At 46.0% G+C, this 14,469-nt stretch overlaps 1 protein-coding gene across 4 annotated transcripts in view; it reads left to right on the top strand.

Annotated features, from left to right (window-relative positions):
* KDM5C (lysine demethylase 5C) overlaps positions 1–14,469 on the top strand; it is a 601,345-nt gene that overhangs the window by 121,655 nt on the left and 465,221 nt on the right. For all 4 annotated transcript variants that reach the window (XM_085629900.1, XM_085629899.1, XM_085629902.1 and 1 more), the window contains exon 4: positions 1,906–2,076. In XM_085629900.1, coding sequence (XP_085486026.1) covers positions 1,906–2,076 — 171 coding nt within the window. The remainder of the gene's footprint in view (positions 1–1,905; positions 2,077–14,469) is intronic.

Genomic DNA, 14,469 nt, shown 5'->3' with positions numbered 1-14,469 from the left:
GAGGAAAACCCGTGAGACGTTATCCCTATCTGATACAACTAGTTCTGTGACCGGGTCCCTGATGGAGGTGATTAGGGAGGATTCCATTTTTTTCCTGGTAGAATTGGCTAGCAGCTTCCCCATTAACTGACTCTCGTCATACATTTTTTGCTGGTAAATTTTACAATTGCATACTTCCCCAAGGATGAAAAAATCTTAGTTCCCTACTAGCTCTATTGAAGGAGTTGGGGGAATGTTGTAGCATTAAGGCGTATTCTTGCTCCACCTTATTCTGAAGGTTCTCAATTTGCAGCCTCCGGGTTTTGGACTGCTATTTGGTCCCGGGCCGGGCCGCGGCCTTAAAACCTCCCCAGACAGCGAAGGGGGTGGCGGTATTATTGTTAACCTCAAAATATTGTACAATCCACTCCCTAAATCCAGTAATCCAATCTGCATTTTGGAGGAGGAGGCAGCGATCCATCTGCCACCTTGATCGTTCCTTATCTCTCTTCCCCCCCCCCCCCCCCCCCCCCCCGTAGCAAGGAAACCCCAACAAGCGCATGATTAGAAAAGGAATTACTACTAATCCATGCATTTGTCACCTGTATAGACCTTGATGTTAATAGATAATCTAGTCGAGAGGCCGAAGAAAAACGGTGGGAGTAGAACGTAAAGGATTCCATCTCTTGATGGAGATCCCGCCAAGAATCTACAAACCCAAACTGTTCCATAATTGCCACCATCATTTTTTTGGTATTAGGCTTCGACTGTCTTTTGTTTTTATTAGTGGAATCCTTTCTAATATCCATAATATAGTTAAAATCCCCCCCTAGAACATTTTGCCCAGGAGAACTAATCAGCTTTTCGTGGATCTGGGTCAGAGGTAAGACATCCATCAGATATAGGGCCATAATAGTTGATAAAATTTATTATCCGACCCCTAATTTTTGTTGTTACCCAGATCCATCACCCTAAAATATCTCTATATACTTGAAGAAACTCCCAATCCATTCTATTAGAGAAATAGATTGATTCCCCCCTCATTGCTGCCCCTGAAGAGGCGAAAAAAGCCTTTGAGAATTTTTTAGGAATAAACAAATTGGGAGAATTAGATTTAAGATGGGTTTCCTGAAGAAAGAGAACGTGGGGGTCCAAAAAAGCGGCCCATCTTATAAGTGCACCATATTTCTTTTTATTTAATATCCCATTGGTGTTTAACGACAATCTTAGAACTACCAGTTGCCATACTTCTGTGCTCTATAAATCAATCCTGGCCTTCTTACTACTGCTCTTTTTCCTGCTAACACCCAACTACCCACCACCCTGAAAAACCCACCCCCGGAAATGTGGAAAAGCCCCCCCTGCACCACGCAGGCCACATCTCCCACCTCCCTGGTGGTGCAGTATTGATGCCAGTTTGAACCTTGACTGGTATTGCCCCCAAAACCTGGAGACTGAACTTGTATTTTGAAAACTTAACCTGGAAAACTGCTTTCTTGTTTTCATCTGATGCGTTAACATTGCAAAACCTGAAAATTGTACTGTCCGCTTTCTAAAGTGTAAAGTGTTTTTCCTGCAAAATGTACTTACTTTTGCAAATATCTTAAAGCTTGAAAGAAGCTTATTTTTCTAAAATTGTGGTGGATCTCCTTTTTGAGACGTGTCCTTTATTGGTCAGTGTGTGCATAACAAATGTCTAACTCCTCAGTGTTATGTCTAAAGCTGCTCCACCACACTACCGCAAATAAAGCACTTTGGGTTTTCTTTGAGCCCTGTACACTTATGGGGCAATCATTGCACGATAAACCACCTTGTGGTATATCATGTAAGGAGCCATCCTCCTACACCTACTTTTAGGCTTGGGCAAATGTTATGATTTTTCTTTTTCATGTTGTTGATTGCACTCAACCAAGAATTTGTTTTCAGATCGTAACTGAGGAAGGTGGCTATGAAACAATCTGCAAAGACCGCCGATGGGCGCGGATTGCGCAGCGCCTCTCCTATCCCCCCGGGAAGAACATTGGTTCCCTCCTGCGTGCTCATTATGAACGTATCGTCTATCCATATGAGACCTACAAATCGGGGGCAAATCTTGTGGTAAGTATTAGCTCTCCTAGTTTCCTCGTGTCATGGCTGTTACATTTCTGCACAGTGAGATTCTCATGTATGAGTCGTAGCTTCATGTGGAATCGGCATGGTGCTGCATCATTTTCTAAGTACAGGAATGCACCGTATTTACAACAGCACATTCCTTTACTCACTCCTGTGCCAGTGAAAAAATAACCAGCCCAGAGCCAGCGCTTGTACACTTGCACCATAGTGAAAGGGTGCCTGTGTTGCAGGGATGATTGTTGTACAGGAAGGGACACCTTAGCGCACAAAAATAATCATTGATGGCTTTTTGTCCCTTCTTTGTGTACTATTAAATGCAGCACACATGAAGAGCAAAAAATTAGGAGAAATACGTGTTTCTTGCGAGGCGCAAGTTTTCGGTGCTGCCGTAGATTTACAAACCCTTGTAAATCTGTAGCAGTGTCAAAGCAATGAGTTTTGCATGGGGGAAGCCCACAGCAACACCCATTGCACGCCCTTTGCTGCAGAAAACTGCGTCTGTGAGGGCCATATTTACAAGGCTGCATTAAGCCACGCAACGTGCCTTAGTGCCTCATTCTAGAATTGGCACAGCGCCACCGTAGCGTCGGAAAAAGGGACGCTCCGGGGGTGCAATGCCCTTGTAAATGTGCCCTTTGGTTTATATTCTGGAATTTTACCACACCACGTTAGATCACTCTTCAGTTCGTCGTCCTCCATCAACCCCGAGGCCTGGAACATTGTGGCTCCTAGTTCAAGGGCATGTGCACTGTGTGTTTAAAGAATTTCTACAGGAAAAGTTGTGTAGCGTAAAGGATGGATTCTCATGGGGTTTTATCTTGGAATGTTTGCGGAGGTGTATGAATGTTTCTTGGGGGGAGGGGAGGGGGGCATTTTTAGTTTATTTTCTTAATTTTTGGACTGTGAAACTGTCATTTGGCCCTGGAAAGAAGGTCCACACAGAATGTTCCCTTCCCCCAAACATGACTGTACTTGCGCTAAGATGGGTATATTTTACTTTGTTCTTGTGGTGCAGGTTTTCTGTCCTTAATTTCACCTTGTGTGACTCCAGCAACTCTAGATTAGAAACCACCAAGTAGCCACTTACGGCAGGCTTTTATATCAAAAGTAAAAACTCAACTGTTTTAATATTTTCTATTTACAATTCCCATTGAAACAGTGTGCAAGTCAGCTGTAATTGTACCGTGAGCAGTTCACGGCGTACTCATTTAAAAAGGTAACCTGACCTAAAGTGTTTTGTTTTTAGAGAGTAGTTGCAGGCTGTTATTTTGCAAAAGTTTGCATTTCAGATGAATAGATCGAACTGCAGATTTCTCACCTTTAGAATAATCCCCAGGTGCCACACCAAATCTGAAAGCCTTTCACAGCAGCACTCCCCACACACCAGTAGGTGATGGTGTGCACCTCCAGAAGTGACGGAGTGGAGTTAATATAGACTTCACCCGTACACAGTCGTCAGTTCCTTTCTTTCTGCACCATCAGGTGAAAATCTGGAGCACGGTCTTCTTTCTTAGATGTTCAACTTTTCGCCCCAAAAAAATGTTCTCAGAATTAAAACGAGTGTGCAAGGTAACTGTGTCCCTTGTGGTGACTACATGACTTGGACTGTCACAAATCAATGTCTGCGACCGACCCCACCATGGTAGTAGGCCTTAGGTGTTTGGGCTTGAGACACAACACCCAACTCGTGTGAGGAGAGCGCCCTCTTGAACCTGAAGGACCATGAGCGAAGCTGGTTGTTGCCGAACACTGGAAGAATCCTCAAGTCTCACTTCCGCTCGAAGTTAGGAGTGCAGACTTACTCGTGAGACCTTTTCCACAACAGGACAATGTCGCAGTCTAAGTTTTTAGAAGGCCGGTAGCAGAAAGACAAGACCACCAAGCGGGAATCTCCTTCATCCCACCATTCTGTCTCCAGAAAATTTACAAGGACCTCAACGTGCCACCCGGTCTTGCTCTTGATTGCCCTTGATTCTCTGAGGATCTGATTTTGAGATGGTTTCAGATTCACCCCTGAATTCCCTTGGTCCTCTGCGTTTTCACATTCGATGAAGGCAATGTTGTGCATCTTTGGCACTCTTAGTTATCCCTCCGGCATGCCTTAAGGCCCAAGGCCCAACGGGGCCTCCAAAGTGGCTAACTCCAGATTAGTCCTCTGTGCAGTCTGTCCCCCTCAAACTGGATTCAGGTTCCACTCTGGCGTTGCTCCAGCACCAGAATCTGCATCTGCCCAGACAATATAGACTCCTCTCATCCTTAACCAAGGTCGCATCTGGATTCCATATTGATGTACCATGTCCTTTTTCAGTCTGATTCTGGCAGAACACTAACACTGCTGCGGAGCTGCTATCGGGTGCTTCACCAGCTTTTTGTTTCGAACTATGATCAGTCTGTCACCATTTGGAGATGACCATGCTGATGAGGATGTGCTACTCCTACACTATGAAGAGGACCGTTTGTTCATGGTTTGTATGTGGTCCTGCAAGAGGCCCGTAGATGTGATCAATCCCCTGATACTGGATTGATTTCTCCCCCCGGGAAAGACAGATGACTGTGCTTTCTTCAGTGTGTTGACAATGTATGTTTCATCAGACGAGCAGCAGAGCTCTTGGATCTACATCTTCCCTCTGCAACCTGGGCAAGCTTCTTCGAAGCCTTTGTTGCCCTTTAACAAAGCCATGACTGATACATTCATGTACGCATGCGTACTGACTTCGCATACCATTCCTGAAAGTGGTGGTTATAGCCTCTCCCAGCAAAGAAAATCCCAACTCCTTTCCTATTACCTACCTCCCCACACAGTCAAAAGGATTGAGACATTCGGGAAACAAATGTTCTCATCAGCCAGTCCGAGCCTTGAGGTCGGTCAACGAAACTTGTTTGGTTGGCCGATACACGCATGCACTTTGGGACATGGTCAGTGACATGGTCTGCAAAATCTTGCGGGCAGTTCTTGAAGACCCACCATTCAAGGTGGCAGGATGCAGCAAAGTAAGTCATATGGCCTGGATACCTTCATTGGGACACGCGTAAATGAGATCTAATGGTTCTATTGAGGATGTTGGGGTTCTTATGAAACTACCATTTGAAGGTTCTTGCCTGTTTCACGAGAGTGTGGATTCTGCCTTACAGCGCCTTACGAAAGCCGAGCCATGATGCGTTCCTTGGGATTTTCGGCTCCTCTCCCGCAATTCTCTCAAAAAATCAGTCTACCTGGAGTATTCTGCAGAGGGCTCCCATACTGACAACGCCAGGCCTACTTGCTGCCTCATGATGCACCTCATTCTTTTTGTGCTAGGAAATAGAGGGATCAGCCAGACTTTGTGCTGGTATGTAGGGACACTGATCCACTTTAGCTTGTGGTTTACAGCCACCCTGTAGGACCCGGATCCAGCACTCTCTATGGGTGGCATCAGATTATATCCTACAGATGGCTACTCCAAATTGTCCAATGAGGCTACGCCTTTCCATTCCTTTTCCACCCACCACATCTAATGTCTACATCAGACCTGCTTTTAGAGGGCCAACTGGCCGTATTACTCCACGAAGTGCATAATCTCTTGTCCAGCGGGACCAAATCGGCGTTGGATGTTGTTCGTTCTATTTCCTAGTGCAGAATAAGGACGGAGGTCTTGGTCTGATTTTAAATCTTTGCCCTCCGGACTCCTTCCTGTGGACTGACCGATTCACGAAGCTCATGTTGGCCAGCTCCTGCCTGCCGTGGATCTGGGCGACTGGATGGTAGCCCTGGACCTGCAGGATACATATTTTCATATACCAATCCCACAGATATTACCAGAGATTTATGATAGGCCAGGAGCAATTCCAAATGGGCGTGCACGCATTTGGCCTAACCAGTGCCCCTCGGATGTTGACACTAAATTAATGGCCATGATTGCGGCACATCGTCCGAAGTTGGCTGTAGAAGGTGGGCTCTTCTCATTCATTCGTAGCCTCCTCCAAACAAATGGGAATCTTCTTACATTCCTGGTGTTCCGATTAATCACATCCAGCTCTTTTGCAATGTTTTTATGCAGCCATGCTGGATATGGTATGCTCAGAGCCTTTTTCCTTTACACTGAGCCCTGGACATTCGGACTATCATCCCGATGTCCCAGCCTGCTCCGAGGCTTCCTAGCCTGCTCCGAGGCTTCCTAGCCTTATGGCGTCTGGCAGCACTAGTGGGCTCTACAGTGAGATCTGAAGTCTCCGGACTCCGCATCAATGAAATGTGTCTAATGCCATCCAGGTTTTAAAGGAGACTGCAACAGATCTGTATTGATGGTGGTTTGACTGCATTTCCAGTGGCAGGTCACTCCTCCTTTCCCACCTGGATTTGACAGTGGTGACAGATAAGTCAGGGGTTTTGTCTCTGGCAGGAACCTGATTCAACATCAATCTGTTGGAACTGCAGACCACCCCCCTGATGTCGAAGGTCTCCCTGCCATCCATGAAAGGGGAGGCTGAAGGTTCTCATGGACGCCAGCTCCACCCTCTACTGCAACAAGCAGGGTGAGGTAGGGTCCTGGCTCCTTTGCCAAGAGGCTGTTCTCCCTTGGCTAGACTGTCATGAGGTATCCTTGTTTTGTTAACCACCTGAATGCCAGGGCAGGCTAATCCAGCAGGTGGCGCCTGCTGGGTCACAATTGGCAGCTTCATTCCGAGATGGCACCAGGAATCTTCCGACAATGGGTAGAACCCTGGTTAGAGCGCCTTGGTCGAATGCTCCTTGTCAAAACATTTGTGCTGGACTTCCAAAGAAGCCTCACTAGGAGATGAATTCAGGCTGAAATGGAGCATGGCACTCCTGTACCCCTCTCTCTCCTGCTTTCAGTTCAAAAGAAACGACTGGGTCCAAGTCATCCTAGTGGCTCCGGATTGGTCCAAGAGATTCTAGTACCTGAAATTTCCAGGCTTGAGACAACCTCAAATACTTGAAATAGGTATTATTAAAGGTTATATGTCTGCATGTGGTGGACCAGCTGTCCATATTTAAATTTCCTAGATTTTACAATATAGCGACTGAGGCTCTCAATTACTGCACCTATCAATATCACCTTTGTCTAATTTCTTCCATAGATGTTTTACGGTGCACAATTTAAAGGGGGGGGGGGGGGGGTAGAATCTGGCCCCGCAATACCCTATAGTGAGGCAATGTTAGGTTGCCCCACAAATGTGAATTCTAATAATCCGCTCCGCAATCTATTAATTATTTATATGGTTTGTATACCCAGTTGGGCAGTTTTAAAGTCCTATATGTCACACAAATTTCTCAATGGCTTTTGAGAGGAAAAGTATTTTCTAGCAAATGCTTTATTGGTCATTGATTTAACGATCAAATTTCCTGTATCCAACGTGTTTCGTTCACGTAACTTCAGCGCATGGTCTGTTTTGAATAATTTTCTCTTTACTCCTTCTTAAAGAATAGTTTGAGCCAAGCACTTTGAGAGCGTAGGTAACCTGTTGTGCCACATTAACCTTTGATAGGGAGCCAGTCCGTGCTAATCGCATAGTTGCATATAGGTCAAATTACCTGTTGTGATTAGGTTTTTAAAAGGTTTGATGCATATGATTCCTCACAAACTTTTTGGGATGCTGTTGTGGGGTCTTTCGGTCCTGGTGTTCCCCATGGGCGCCCCCTTTGAGCCAGTGCACAAATGCTCATTGTCTTCTGACTCTCAAAACTATCTTCCTCGTTGCGATCAATTCAGCTTGTGGGAGTGAACTCCAGGCTCTCTCGTTCAGCCACCCTATGCCACCTTTTTGGTGGCCAAACTAGTATTGGGGATCAGGGTGGCCTTGTTGCCAAGTTGTGACTCCTTTTCAATCCATCATGTTACTAACGTTCTTTGGTCTGCCTCACCCCTGAATAATGGAGAGATTCCATCAGTTAGACCCCAGAAGTGCTTTAAACTAAAACCCCAATTACACCAAAGATGGGTGGATGATCAGCTCTTTATGGGTTTTTCTGGGGCAAAGAAATCAAAAGCAGTACAGAAAAGTACTTATCCCATGTGGCTCGTCCTCTACATTAAGATCTGCTCTGCATTGGCCAAGAAGCAGCACCCAAAGGATTGAGGGCTCGTTCCCACCAGGGCCATGGTTGCCACAACAGATGCACAGAGTGCTTGTTGTGGGCACTTGGCAGGCTGTGATGTGGGTGTCATTGGCCATGTTCTAAAAGCAGTACTGCCTTGACAACCAGATCCAACAGGAGCGGCATTTGGTCCATTCGGTTGTGCAGGACTTTTTGGTTGGAGTCCATTCCACATACCCGCCACCCGGGAGTTGCAGAATTGTTTGTTCTAAAGGTGAGGAATCGGGGTTGGAAGTATCATCAGATGAACAAGTTACTTACCTTTGGTAACACTTTTTATGGTGGATACTGTTGAGGCACAGGGTCAGACTGATTTGCATATGGCCATGTCTGAACTGGGGTGGCGGAGTGAGCTAAAGAATGATGGATTAAACCCAGATCAGTTGACTGGGGGTGAGTGCTTGCAATGTTCAACACTGTTTATCATCCCCTTTGGTTTTGCTTTGATCGCCCTAAGTTGGCATGGTATGCCCAGACATGGGTCCCTTGCTCACTTTGCCACTGGATTCAAGCAAGCCTGGCTGATGACGGCTGATTAGCCAGAAACCTGTCCCAGGATGCTTGTTTCCGGTCCAGGCAAGGCAAGGCTTGGCAGTTCGGGCTGGACTGTTCCCATGAGGCACAGGGTCAGACTGATTTGCATATGGCCATGTCTGAAGTGGGGTGGCAGAGTGAGCTAAAGAGTGATGATGGATTAAACCCTAATCAGTTGACTGGGGGTGAGTGCTTGCAATGTTCAACACTCCGTCCATCATCCCCCCCCCTTGGATACTGTTTCTAACCTTGGATTCCTTACTGCTCCCCCATCCTTGTTCTATGGAATGGTCTCTTTTGCAGCGTGAATCTTTTCTGGATTCACATGCTGTGCATTATTCCACCATCTAGAGGTTGGGTCTGGAATTGTAGTATTCCTTTCCTTTTTTTTGTTTTTGGGCGGTGGGCGTCTACATACCACCATTTGGTGTCCTTCTGTCACGTCGACGGGCTTCCTCCGGAAGCTCCAACCTTTGGCTGCCATCTTAAGATTTTTTTTTTTTTCCGCTGTTGGGTCTGGATCGATATGGAAGGAGCTCCCAAGATTGGAGAGAAGAATCGCAGAAAATAAGGAAAACCTAAATGATAACACTGGTATAGCTTTTTCAATTTTTAATTTCAATCCAAAACTACCGGAGATCGACAAACAGATCTTTGATGAACGGAGAATGCGCATGTAGGGGCTCCCTGTGCGTGGTAATGGACAACACACCGTTCAAGTTTTGCCACCACAAGTACGCTCAAAAGGATCCGCATCCAGTCTGCAACTTTTCCCTACCGCTAGCTCATCGAAGCGACGACTGTAACGCGTGCTCTGTCTTCACCCTGAACACATTGAAGGTGAGAGAAAGGCAGCCACGATCCAACTACAACATACAAGGCCAATGACCTGCGCCATCGCTGCGAAACCTGGGCCTCTCAAGTGAGGAGGAAGATAAAGTCGCCACAGGGCCAGAAGGTGGTGAAGACAAATATATTTCGGTCGTGGAGGTCGAGAAGAAGACTTCGAAGGAGGTAAGAGCAGTCTACCTACAAAAAACTAGAAGAGTCTCAAAAATCAGACTCTAGACTTTCAAAGGGAGCCTCGGCGTCTAAGCACTCGGTGACCGCAGCTGCATCCAAGCAAAAACACAGCTTAGGATCCTTGGGTAAGGACTCTGTAACGGCAAAGACCCTCAAATACAAAGATTTCGAAAGACCGTCTCGAAGGACCCCTAGGCGTCGAAAAATGATAGGCCCAAGCAATCTTATTCGACCGCTATTGTGTCAACGAAACGCAAAACAAAAAGCCGAAAGTCTCCCGCCGAAACACGCGCAGCTGAGATGGAGAAGAAATGGGAGAGGCTCAAAGCCGAAATGGCTATTTTACAGCACAAAAAGACTTCGACTAAAGCTTGAAACATTCAAGATACCACTGAAAACAACTAGTACTGAAGGCAAAGATCGTCGGAGCTACTACCGCTGGCAACACCTGAGCCGATCGGAAAAAGAAGAGGAAGAATCCTTCTTCGGAGAAGACATCGAAGATGACTAACAGACCTTTGCCGAATCAGTCATATCGGAGAATCAAGACCTCCAATAGCAAGATCTCGATGCCGAATCGTCTGAAGTGGCTGTGGAAACACATCCTTCTAGGCCATCACCCCCTGATGACATTGGCATGTATAAACAGGTGATTAAAAAAGCAGCTGACACTTATGAAGTTCAGCTGGAGGAAGAAAAACTGCAGTCATGTTTTTTATTAGGGACTTTGATGCCAACACAATCAAGAAATCCATTCCTCCATATGCCAAGTGTACTGGACCAGGGAAAAGAGGCATTCAAAAAGCCCGCAACATGCAAGGCTATCGCACCAAGAGCAGAAAAGAAATATAAGCACTCCTCTAAGGACCCCATGTACCAGCTGACTCTATTATTAATTCCACAGCAAGGAAAAGAGCAAATACACCAACAGTGGGACCACCTCCAGACAAAGAAAGCAAGAGGATGTACCTGGTAGGAAGGAAGGTGTAAATAAGTGCAGTCGGTCAATGGCGCATAGCAAATTCTAATGCATTGCTAAACACATGCTTATCAACATTGGGAGGTGGTAGGAGAATTGTTAAAGAATCTACCTGAACAATTTCAAAGAGCAGCTAGCCACTTGGTAGACTAGGGTAAACACATTGCTAATACATGTTTAAAACCAGCCCTAGATGCTGCAGAAACATCAAGCAGAAAAATGATGATTGGTGTCGTAGAAAGGAGGCACGCATGGCTGAGAATATCTGACTTCAAGCCAGAAGTGCAAGGTAACATTCTCACCATTCAATGGGGAACAACTGTTTGGAAGTGTGGCTGATGAAAAAATCAATCAACTAAAAAAGGACAATGAGACAGCTAGGTCCATGTGCGCTCTACAATTCAGAGGCATGTGTGGAGGCACACCATTGATCGAGACCAGCAGGGAGAGGTGCACACCAACCTGCTACCTCACATCAAATTACCAGCAAACGTACCAAGGGGCAAGCCAGAGTCATAAGCGGGATTGGCAATACCAACAAGGCAGGCAATCCTTTCGAGGGCGTTCCCGTGGCAGAGAACCGCTACAAAGAGGTGGACAACAGACCTCTAATAATTGACTGCGCTTCAAAAAGAGTACACTCGCCAAGAACAGCAGTGAGGGTACACACAGAAACAACGTATACACAAAAGTCTTTACAGTTCCTCCAACATACCTCTCCAGTAGGAGGTAGGCTAAGAGTTTTCCTGCAAAAATGGAAGGAAATAACCTTGAACATAATACAGTATGGTTACTGCATAAAGCTAACGAAAACCTCCAAACAGGAGACAAAGCAAAAGACACATTCAAAAGAATTCTCACCTAGTCAGAGGTGCAGGAACTTCAAGGGAAACATGCCTTGGAGCACGTACCACACAAGGAAAAGAACGGAGTATTTAACATACCTCCTAATTCCAAAAGTGGATGAAACATTACGGCCAATATTAGATCCAAGGTTTCTGAACAAATTCATAAAAATACAAAGATTCAAAATGACTTCACTGCAAGAGGTGCTACTTCAATTGCAGATTACATGGCCACAATAGACTTGAAGGATGCAACTTACACATCCCGATGAACAAAAGACACACGAGGCTATTAAGATTTGTGGTGAACAAAAGACACTACCAATTCAAAGTACTGGCTTTTGGTGCAGATTTTAGACCGAGAGTGTTCACAAAGTGCCTCGCAGTAGCAGCACATCTCCGAAGGCGGGGGATTCATATTTACCCTACTTGAACAACTTCTTTTTTTTTAAATATTTTTTTATTAAATATCCATCCGACCATGATAATAACTCATGACAACATTTAAGAAGCACATACTTTTGAGTCACAAATAATGCACTTCGAGAGAAAGGTAATACATCCTCTTCTGTTAAGGATATGGTCACATTGAAAAACTGGATATAAACAGTTGCATCTCCCGACAACAACCCCCAACTATTTAAACTGGGTTCCTCTCCTTCCCCCACCCCACGAGTGACATGCAAGAAACATCCCCTTATATCCTTTATCGAAGGGCCACTCAATTCCATACCTTAGGCTCCTAATCTATTCAGTCATCAGAGGTTGTGCCCTTTCTAATCCCTCGCTTCTGACCTGCCACTAGCAATCTGTGTTCCCTCAATTGCTTGTGAGGTGGGGATCTCCCCAGTAGGGATTTCTGAAATCGTCCTTGTGAGAGTGGATGTCTGATGCAGTAAACCCCCCCCCCTTTTTTTTTGTTGCCAGACTACTGATGCTCTTTGACTTGATGTGCTCTTGAGGCCCTGTCAATCAGGACCCCAGGGCCGGTGTTCTTTCCCCAAAACAAAACCCAATTGGCATCTTTGGCCACAGGTAGGTCCCTGGTAAATGGTACCCCATGTACCCAGGGCACTGTGACCAGAGAAGGCTCCTAAGAGCTGCAGCACCAATTGTGCCACCCCTAGGGGCCCTGTACCTTTTCACAAACACACTGCCTTGCAGGCTGCGTGTCCTGGTGCAGATCAAAAGTGAAGTCGACATGGCACACATCCCTGTGTGCCATGCCTACCAACCACTGCCCTGGCCTAGGTCAGTCACCCCTCTGGCTGGGTGCACTATGCCAGTGGTGAGGGCATAGAGGCATGAGCCCTGTGCCCCTACAGTGTCTGAGTCCATTCTCAGACATTGTAAGTGCAGTGTACCATTAAAGAGTATATGGTGCTTGGAGGTTGCCATTACGTACTCCACAGTACCATGATGGATACACTGAAGTCTGGGAAGTTTGGTATTAAACTTCTCAGCACATTGTACCCACACTGATGCCAGTGTGGGTTTCAATGTAAAACGCACAACAGAGGGCATTTTAGAAATTCCCCCTGAACTCGACCCACAACCAGTGTCCCGACTGAGTGGCTGCTTAGGCTGCCACACACACCAGACAAGTTGCTGGACCCCTGGGTCGAGAACCATCCGCTCTCTAGGACCTGCAACAATGTTTCGTTTCAGAAATCTTTATTTCGATCACAGATCATAAAAGATACATAGCAAAATATGGACAATTAAAAAAGTATTAAACATGATGTGATCCAATGAATTAAGACATTAAAATGCATTAAGAGAAAAAAGGAAATATGTACTGTACTAAAATCTGACAATAAGTCAATTTATACAAGTCTTTTCAGGACGCTGCTACGGGTAAACCACATGGAAGTTAAGAATTTCGCAACTGCAAAAACGACAATGGGAGAAAGGTCTGACTTTAAGACCCTATAGGCTGGCTGGAAGGATCTGAAGCCCAAGTTCCTAAGTAACGGGACTAACCAGCGTTTCCTGCTCCTCTTGTAGCCCTTGCAGAAAAAAACGGCGTGAACTTCGTCTTCTTTCGGATGAGCACAGACAGGGCAGGTTGCTGTGGTGGAGCATGGAGACCAAGACGCTGTGAAAAAAGCTAAAGGAAGGCATCCATATCTCCATTGAAAGAATAATTTCCTCGTTAGCAGGGGGGAGATCGCATCCAGAGTACTTTCAAGGCAGTAGGCGTCTTTTGCTTTCAGGAATAAGTGGGTCAAGGATCCTTCACGGCTCTCGTTGATGGCTCTTGTGAGCATCAAATTATAGTATGCTCTTGCGAGTGCCTTCTTTGAAATCTTTACACAGGTTTTGGAAGGATCGGTCCATAGTTCCGGATAGCCCAGATCCTCTAACCTGCCCTTGACATAGGTCAGCCACGGAATCCTCGAGGCATTCCGCAGCTGTAAGAATTCCTGAAGTTCCTCTCTATAAATTGAGCGATCGGAGCTACACCACAAACGCCTCCAAAAGGTTAGGGGTTTAAGACCTAGCTCCTCTGATATTGGTCTTACTCCCAGGTCTAATCTAAGGGGGAGTAATGGAGTGCTTTGAGGGAGGGCAGTTACCTGTCTCAGGAATTTGTTTTCGGTGGACTGTAACTTTGGGACATGAGTGTGACCCCAGATTTCACCCCCGTATGTAACACCCGCCCTTGCTTGGGTTTTGTATATATGAATAATTGGGGTCAGTGGACTGTAGAAAGATTTGTTCGCCAAGCGCAAAGTGCCACCCGCCAACTGTGCCAGTTTGATGGTCGCTTTGGCCTGATGAGACGTCCACGATAGATGTTCGTTTAACGTGATCCCCAAATATTCAATATTGTGCACACGTTCCAATTGTGTTGTGCCGAGCCTGGGTGGGGCACGATTCTGGGGCTTGGGGTTCAG

Source organism: Triturus cristatus, chromosome 10 (assembly GCF_964204655.1).
Source record: "Triturus cristatus chromosome 10, aTriCri1.1, whole genome shotgun sequence".
Lineage (NCBI taxonomy): Eukaryota > Metazoa > Chordata > Amphibia > Caudata > Salamandridae > Triturus > Triturus cristatus.
The sequence above is the reverse complement of the archived record's forward strand: the minus strand, read 5'-3'. Positions and strand labels throughout refer to the sequence as shown.